The sequence below is a fragment of the Salvia splendens genome, chromosome 1 (genome assembly GCF_004379255.2).
Source record: "Salvia splendens isolate huo1 chromosome 1, SspV2, whole genome shotgun sequence".
Classification (NCBI taxonomy): domain Eukaryota; kingdom Viridiplantae; phylum Streptophyta; class Magnoliopsida; order Lamiales; family Lamiaceae; genus Salvia; species Salvia splendens.
Window position 1 is genome coordinate 8,762,594 of NC_056032.1, and position 9,196 is coordinate 8,771,789.

Genomic DNA, 9,196 nt, shown 5'->3' on the forward strand with positions numbered 1-9,196 from the left:
TAGCTGTAATTATCCAAGAAGAGAGGAGTCATGGCGTAGCGGGGCAGCCGAATGGTCGATCAAATTTTGCGACCAAACACTAATCTGTATTAATACATTTTATTTTTATCAATAGTATTATATTTATACTATGTATGGCCATACTTTTCAATCTTGTTTACTATGGCCAACCCCACATCCAGATACGGTTCCGACTTGGGAGTAAGTCATTGAATCATGCATATTAAGTAGAAAAAACTCACATAATAGTATGATAAAGAAAAAGATAACTCGTTACAACTCAAATATCAAACCATAGTACTTATAATACACACGACAGAAACAGCTTTGTCCGTTCAGAGCTGATATTTTCCAACCTGCGTTGCAACTCACAACACGAGTGTGGAAATCTTAATACATTAAGGTGGTGTTCGGTTTCCAAGATAAAATAATACTAAGATAAAATCTAGGATTGAGTTGTGAGATTATTTTAGTCTTAGGGGGTTCCCTATGACTAATTATCCCATGATTATCCATCTAAAATTGAGTTGTAGGGTTGAATCTCAAGAACCAAATGTTGGCAATTGAAACTAAAAATATAACATATAACTGTCCCACATCGGTGTCAAGATAAAAACTGAAACTAGTATATAAGTCTCATGGGCCCCTCATCCTATCACCAATTGGTTTTAGGATGGAACCCATGGATTTCTATCATGGTATCAGAGCGGGTCACCGATTGGGGCTAAAATTGGTTGACCCAGCAGTATTACTGGGCTGAAAATTTGGGCCAATGGTCCAACCGATCGGAAAAAAATTGGGCCGATTGTCCAATCGATCATAAAAAAGTCCAACCCCTCCAAGATTCACGTTGAAGGGTTTGAGGGAGGGTGTTAGCAATTGAAACATAAAAATGAATATAATCATATCCCACATCTTTGTACACAAAGAGCTTAATCCACTATATAAGTCTCATGGGCATCTCCTCTTATCACCAATTGGTTTTAAGATGGAACCCACGGATTTCTATCATGGTATCAGAGCGGGTCGCCGACTGTGGGTCAAATTTAACTGACCCAGCAGTATATCTGGTCCGAAACCGAAAAAATGACTGACCCAGCAGTATATCTGTACTTAAAAATTTGGGCCAAGTGGTCCAACCGATCGAAAAAAAATTGGGCCGATTGTCCAATCGATTAGAAAAAAGTCCAACCCCTCCAAGGTTCACCTTGAAGGGTTTGAGAGAGGGTGTTGGCAATTGAAACTAAAAATATAACATATAACTGTCCCACATCGGTGTCAAGATAAAAACTGAAACTAGTATATAAGTCTCATGGGCCCCTCCTCCTATCACCAATTGGTTTTAGGATGGAACCCATGAATTTCTATCACCAAACACACTACAAATTTAATCTCGCATACAATCTTGCAAACCGAACTCCCCTAATTTTCTGCAAATTAACCATTGCATTAAAATTTCTCAATTCTTTTTCGTGCACAACACAAAATAAAAAAAGTCCACAAAAAAGATATTTTACGTATAAAAAGATCTTGTATGGTAGCGTGGACGGCTAAGGATGGTCATGAAAATGATAAGAATTTCTATCCGCAATTCACCACACATCCCAACGATTATATAATTTCCATTCCACATAAACCATATCAAAATATCATCATATCATTTTGTTCAAAAAATGGCAGCAGCCGTAGCTGGAGTGAACGTCGCCGCCGTGAAAGTGTTCGCTAGGGCGTCGGAGCAGCCGAAATCCGTGAGCTTCTCGCAGTTGAACAACCCGTGGAGGCGGAGCGTGAGCGTGTGCGTGCCGTTGAGGAGGATGTGCGTAGCCGCGGCGCCGGACAAGCTGACCAACAAGGTGGAGGAGAGCATCAAGGCTGCGGAGGAGGCATGCGCGGGCGATGCGGTGAGCGGGGAGTGCGCGGCAGCGTGGGACGAGGTGGAGGAGCTGAGCGCGGCGGCCAGCCACGCCAGGGACAAGCAGAAGGACTCCGACCCCTTGGAGACCTACTGCAAGGACAATCCCGAGACCGACGAGTGCCGCACTTATGATAATTGATTCTTCTTCTTCTTCTTTATTGTTGCTGTAATGTTTTTTTTTATATTTTTAAGGATTTTCGATATTTACGGTTTGTTGTTAGTTGTTACAGTATGCCAACTCATTATACGATACTTATTCAAACATAATAGTATCACTTGTTGATTAGAGAATATAATTAGATAGTATTTATGAGCAATCTAGATTGGTATGTGTCTTATATTTCATGAGCTAATTTGGACAATGATAAAACTCACCAATAGTTGTGAGATCATTCTTAAAAAGTCTTGAGAGAAATTTTGGGCCTCAAATTAATGTGAATTAGTAAGGCCACCCGCAAGGCGTCAAGCGGGTGGCCCGTAATCCGTCACGCCGCTACGGAACTGCGTGACGTGTTGCAGTGCCCCGTCTCGTCCCCAGTCCGCCGAGACGGATGGCGAGACGTCTCGCCACGCGCCAGCGCGATGTGGCGCGCTCCGGCGCCATGCGTGACGCCCACTCGCCGGCCCGCGAGTGGGCATCGTCACGCTGACGCAATAAATCATTTTTTTAATTCGAATTAAAAAATAAAATAAAATAACGAAAAATGATAATATTACCGTTAATATTACCGTTTTTTTTCTTTATTTTTATTTATTTTTTATTTTTTTACTCTATAAATACTCCTAATTCATTCTCATTTCACACACAAATACACATCTATTCTTCCCAAATTATCTCCATTTCCTCTCCAATTTTCATTTAACCTCTCATCACAAAATGTCCGTCGACGGAAACTCTGGCGGTGGCGGCTCCGGCGGGTTCGACATCAACGCGTTCGGCGACTGGGGGCATGTACAATGTCCTGGGTGGTGGTTCCGGTTCGTCGACGCTGGGGGGTACCAACCACCCCATTTTGATGTGGATGCATACACCCGTCCCTCCGCCCTGAGGTATTCGCAGTGATTATCCCAGATTCGGGAGGATTATTCCGTTGAACCCACTCCGGAAGAAGGCCGAGGCGGTGGAGGAGGTTGAGGCGTTGGGGGAGGCGGAGGCGGACGAGGAGGAGGAGGATCTAGGCCGGCATCCGTACAGCCCCAAAGAAACGCTGGCGGTGTACAACGCCTGGATCAGCGTCTCATACGATCCATCGTCGGGAATCAACAATCTCGGAAGTGCTTCTAGGAAAAGGTCACCGAGGCCTACCACGAGATTAAGCCGAAGGGGTCCCGCTCCCGCACATATAAGATGCTCCGCGCTCACTTTGACCGAGTCGACAGAGAGGTCAAAAAATTATGCGCCATCTATAAGAGTGAAGCGGCTCATTACCAAGGCGGAGCCACGGGAGCCGACATTCTGAGGTCGGCTTTGCGAGTCTACTTCGACGACACCGCTATACAATTCAAACATGTCGATGTTTGGGAGGTCGTCAAAGACGAGAAAGGTGGGCCGGCGGTGTCCGGTCCATCTCGGGCTCGACCTCGAAGCGCACGAAGCACACGGTGGGTGGCCAATACTCGTCTAGTGAGGGCGGTTCGGGCAGCGCCGCACAAGAGTTTGCCTCGCAGGAGGTTGAGGGCACGGCAGACGATGCCGGGGGTCCTCCCGTGGGCGCCGTCGGCCGCAAGGGAGAAATGCGGCGAAGGCGGCTAGAGGGAGAAGGGGCCTAGCCGAATCAAGCCAGGCGGGCTCGGGCTCGGGGGCACCCTCGAACTCCCTAATGTCCATGTGCATGACCGCCACAATGGAGGACACTTCCCGCATGACGCCTCCTCAATACCAAGCCTATCTTGCCGGAATTGAGTTTATGGCAAGACAACTTGGCATTCCGCCTCCAGGTGGTTTCAGTGCACCTCCACCGCCTTCGGGGGATGATTCGCCGGCGGAGTAGTTTTTTTTATTTTTTATAAAATTGTATTTTAAATTATGTAATTTTTATTTTTTTAGGATTTTAATTATGTGTTTTTTTATTTTTTTTATTTTAAGTTGTATTTTTATTTTATGTTGTAATTTTATTTTATTTAATGAAGTGTGTTTTTATTAATTAAATTTGGTTGGAAATAAAAATAAGAAATGAAATTGAATGAATAGTAATTTAAGAGACGGTTAATGGACGGATAAGAGATGGAAGGTTGCAGGTCCGTCCCTTAGTTAAGAGATGGAGTAAAAAAGCACAGTGTGGCCATGATTAATAATTTAAGGGACGGATAAGAGACAGTATTACAGATGGCCTAAGGGTCCCCTAGTCACTATTAGCTAGGAACACTTCACGTCTCTTTTTCTCTTTTACTGGTTGAAATAATACTCATAAAGTGAAAAGTGGGGGAAACATGATGGGCAATAAACAGAACAGAGAATGAGTTCCGAATTGAGTTACTTAAATAATACTTGGAGCTATCATTTTGTGAAGCAAGGGGCAAACATCATAGTGATTACTGAATCAAATCGAGTGGAGTAGTACAAATGAGATATTTATTCATGCCACAAATCCATCAATAAATTAAATAACACAATCTTATAACCCAAAACGCAGGACCTTATTGTTGCAAATCAAACAAGATGTCTAAAGAGGCCGGGATGGGCTGAATAGGGCAGTATCTAACAGGGATGTCACAGGCAAAGTGATGATTGGGCGAATTTTTGATAGTAATAAATGCAGGTAATAAATATAGATCACGACACAGAAAGTTACGTGGTTCGATTTACTGAGGTAAATCTACGTCCACGGAAAGAAAGGAAGGCAAATTTGTATTGCTTGATCTGGATTACAGCTTACAATACTGACTTGCTATATGAGATTCGATATCTAGAGAGCTCCCTTGTCTATCTGATCTAAGTTCTATTTATACATGTGAACCAAGATCGTGGCTTCCAGGTTGACAACTGCTTCATACCACTAAATAGATCGTGGGTGTGGTGGAGGTCGTGGAGGTCCTGCATGGGTCCACTATCCAAGATCGTGGCTTGCAGGTTGACAACTGCTTCATACCACTAAATAGATCGTGGGTGTAGTGGAGGTCGTGGAGGTCCTGCATGGGTCCACTATCTCCTTGTTCGGTCGAATACTGAGACCGAACTGCTGAACTTTGCCGATCAGCTTTGGCCGATCTGAGAGTAGAGCTTGATTGGTTCTTTTGCCGATCTGAGAGTAGAGCTTGATTGGTTGGCTTTTACCGAGCTGTAGGCTGCGACCGAACTCTTTGGTTGTGCCGAACCGAACTGAACTCTTTGGTTGTGCCGAACTGATACTCTTTCTTGGGTTTTGGGCTAATGGGCCGTCACTGCTATTGGGCTCGCCATTAGGGTTTAGTTGTTTAGTTCGTACCCCATCACTACCCCCCCCCCCGAAAAGCGAAGTGAATCACTTCGGCATTTTGGATGAGTGTAAGGGGGAGGCTGACGTCAGGGGACGTGCCATGCGCGTGTCTGCATTAAATGCGATAGCGAATCCGGCCGTTGAATCCAGAAAAAGGGGGATTTGAAACGGCGCTACGGATTTGAAATGCCTCTGTGAATCTGATAAATATTACCATTTTCCATCATTGGAACACTTTTGCTATTGTTTCTTCTGCATTCTCTCTCTTTTGCGCAAAATTTCCTTCCGCTCCTTCAAGAATTTCTTCAGAACTTCTTCAGACTTTCAAAGAGTAAGAATCATGTCTTCTTCTTCTTCTTCTGAGTCAGGTAGCGGTAGGAAAGGGGGTAAGGGATCTTCTAGCCGGAAAGAGTCCGGGGAGAAGACCGTAGAATACTTTCACAGCATCTTGAGTAAGGACACTGTGATATCCCTACACGGAAAATATCTTCTTCCCGGGGGGAAGGTGGTGATTCCCGACGACGATCATAGGGCTAACTCGCCGCCGGAGGGTTATGCCACCGTTTACGAAGCCTGCTTAGAATGCGGGCTTCGTTTCCCTCTTCCCCCACCTTTTGTAGAGCTTCTTGATTTTTTCCAACTCCCTTTAGGTCAGGTGACTCCGAATTCTTGGAGGCACTTATCGGCCTTTGCTGCCGAACTGCGTAGGCTAGATAAGGATCTGTCTCTGAGGGCAATCCTTAATTTCTTCCAGTTTAAGAGGAAGGGATCTTGGTTTTACTTGATCCCTTTACAGCCCTTTAGAGCCTTTTGTAAAACCAAATGGCCGAAATGGCAAAATCGCTTCTTTTTTTACAATAGGACAGCGGCTCCGGGCTTTCCCTGGAGAGGGCCGAAGTCCGTAATTCCTCATCCTCATCAAGCAATACAAATTTGCCCTCCTTTCTTTCCGTGGACGTAGATTTACCTCAGTAAATCGAACCACGTAACTTTCTGTGTCGTGATCTATATTTATTACCTGCATTTATTACTATCAAAAATTTGCCCAATCATCACTGGCGCCGTCTGTGGGAACCAGAGAACCAAATCTGTGATAAAAGCGAGTTTTTGATCCTCTTCCACCAAAAAAATGCATACCAGATCACATAATACCCGTGCTTCCGTCCGTGATAACCATGAGGAAGCTAGTCCAGCCCGTAGGTCTGGAAAACAGCCTCGTGAGAAATCTGTCTCCAGTTCTCACGGTGAAGGAACAAGCCACTCCAGAAGTCGTCGCACCGAGTCTTCCCAGCAGCCCGATTTGAACGAGGCTGTCAAGTTGTTTTTGGCCGAGAAGCAGGATGAATTCTTAACATTCCTGCAAACAGGCCAAAAGCCGGAGACGAAAACGGCGGATTCTCCCTCTCCATCCAGACATGAAAGTCACTACCGCAGTAGTGTCGCATCTCCCCGGAGAAAGAATCCTCACCACCGACATGTTCCTCTTCCTCCTCGTTACCGGAACCACAGGAGAACTCCATCTCCACCATACCGAAGAGATGTCGGGTTCGCCATGTATGGAGCGCTGAAGACTCCATTCTCGGATGATATCACCCGAACTCCGTTGCCGCAGAATTACCGAACTCCGTCAATGACTTATGACGGGTTAGTGGATCCTCATGATTTCTTGGGACGCTATCAGTATAATATGGCGAACCAAGGTCTCAATGAGGTTCACATGTGTAAGCTGTTTCCCGAGCTGCTTATCGGGAACGCAAGGAGGTGGTTTGATAGCCTCCCTCAAGGCAGCATTAGATCTTACAGAGATCTAATGGATGCTTTTCATAGGAGATTCTTCCAGAAAGCGGAAGCCCGAATCACTTCGGCTCAGCTGCTTTCTATTCGTCAAGGTCGCGATGAAAAAATTAGCGACTTCATGACGAGGTTCCACAAGGAATGCCTACAAGTAGATGATCTCAATGATCTACTTGTCATTTCGGCATTCCAAAATGGAATACTGCCAGGAGCTCTCTACAGGAAGCTCGTTGAATGCAGTCCGCAAACAGCTCAAGAGATGTGGGACATTGCGGACCAGTTTTCTCGTGCCGATGAGGCAGACCGTCGAAAACGGTCTTTAGACAGCTCATCTAGAGGAGACAAAAAGAAGCCCGATCACAGCGATCAGAGGCTTCCTCGCCGAACTCCTTTTGAAAGAATTCAAAGGGCACCGGTACAAGGCAGATTGGGACCACGTCTCGATCTTGCGAAACCGCCCGCTCAGTTCGTACCATTGAACAAGTCGAGAGCAGAAATTTTCGAACTGCATTCCGATATGTTCGAAAAGCCAAAGCGGATGACGAAATCGGCCGCGCGCCGAAGTCAGGATAATTATTGCTCCTTCCATCAAGACCACGGTCACGATACCGAGGAGTGCCGACATTTGGCTGCAGGTATTGATGTTCTTGTGAAAACAGGGACGTTAAAAAAATACCAAAGAAGCAGCCGAAAAAGAACAAGAAGCAGAGAGGTGCGAACTGTGCTCCTCAGGATCCGAAAAGGCAACAGGATCCCGAAGACGATGACGAGCCGCAATATGATGGAGTAATCCAGACTATTGACGCTCTCCCAGCCGGGAAGACTAAATCGTCCCTGAAGTCAGAGCGCAGAGGCTTCAATCGAGAGGAGCCAACGCATAAAAGGCTGAAGCAGGACGAAGTGATTACATTTTCAGATGCCGATCCCGTCCCGGCCATCTCTCCTCATCAAGACGCTATTGTCATTCAAGCCGGAATGGCAAACAAACTGATCCACAGAGTGTTCGTGGATACAGGAGCGTCAGTTAGCATTCTTTTTAAAGAATGTTTCGATAAACTGGAAGTGGATCCAGCTCGGCTCAGTCCGGCTCCGCTTCCTCTGAAAAGTTTCGCCCAGGAGGACACCCGCCCTGAAGGTATTATCAGCCTTCCGATTACGGTGGGAAGAGCGCCTACAAGCTCCAGTACGATGATCGAGTTCTTTGTGGTAAAAGCTCGGTCCCCGTACAACATTATACTGGGAAGAGACTGGCTCAACACAGTACGGGCCATTTGCTCTACTTATCACCTCACCATCAAGATCCCCACTAAAGGAGGGATAGCGGTCATCCGAGGTGATCAAAAGAGAGCAAAAGAGTGTTTGCAGATTGCGCTTAAAAGTGCCGAGCAATCAGATCGGCACCATCAAGCATAGCAATCACAGCAGCCGGAGTCAGAGGCAGGCGAAATGACCGAAGTCACACCGGAGCCGAACTCGATGGAAGTTCGGTTATATGAAGATGATCCATCCAGAACGGTGAAGATCGGTTTCGCGGGAACACCTCTACTCCGGGAAAAGACCATCCAGCTCCTCAAAGAGTACAAAGACGTCTTTGCGTGGTCGCCGTTGGACATGACCGGAGTGCCCCCCGAGGTAATTACACATCGGTTAAATATTGATCCTTCAGTCCGGCCTATAAAACAGAAGCAAAGACTCTTTGCGGCAGAAAGAAGTCTAGTCATCCATGACGAAGTCCGCCAATTACTGAAAGCGGATGTGTTATTTGAAGTGAAATATCCTTCTTGGGTGGCCAACCCTGTGATGATCAAGAAAAAAGAGGGAGGATGGCGGATGTGCATAGATTTTACCGATCTAAACAAGCACTGTCCTAAAGATTGCTATCCCCTTCCGAACATAGATAAAAAAGTAGAAGCTTTGATAGGCTTCGAAATTTTTTGTTTTCTTGATTTATACAAAGGATATCACCAAGTTTTAATGGATGAGAGTGATGCTTCAAAAACGGCTTTCATTACTGACTTCGGCATTTTTGCTTACAAAAAAATGCCATTCGGTTTAAAGAATGCCGGAGCCA

The 9,196-nt window shown here is 45.8% G+C and overlaps 1 protein-coding gene across 1 annotated transcript; it reads left to right on the forward strand.

The window, feature by feature from the left end:
• Positions 1 to 1,568: 1,568 nt before the first annotated feature.
• LOC121795296 (calvin cycle protein CP12-2, chloroplastic-like) lies at positions 1,569 to 2,232 on the forward strand. Its single transcript, XM_042193802.1, has one exon. It carries the CDS (start codon positions 1,674 to 1,676, stop codon positions 2,052 to 2,054), a length of 381 nt encoding a protein of 126 aa, XP_042049736.1. The 5' UTR covers positions 1,569 to 1,673; the 3' UTR covers positions 2,055 to 2,232.
• The last annotated feature ends 6,964 nt before the right edge of the window (positions 2,233 to 9,196 follow it).

Excerpts from the sequence above, each read along its gene's own strand:
- LOC121795296 (XM_042193802.1), top strand. The coding sequence starts at position 1,674 with ATGGCAGCAGCCGTAGCTGGAGTGAACGTCGCCGCCGTGAAAGTGTTC.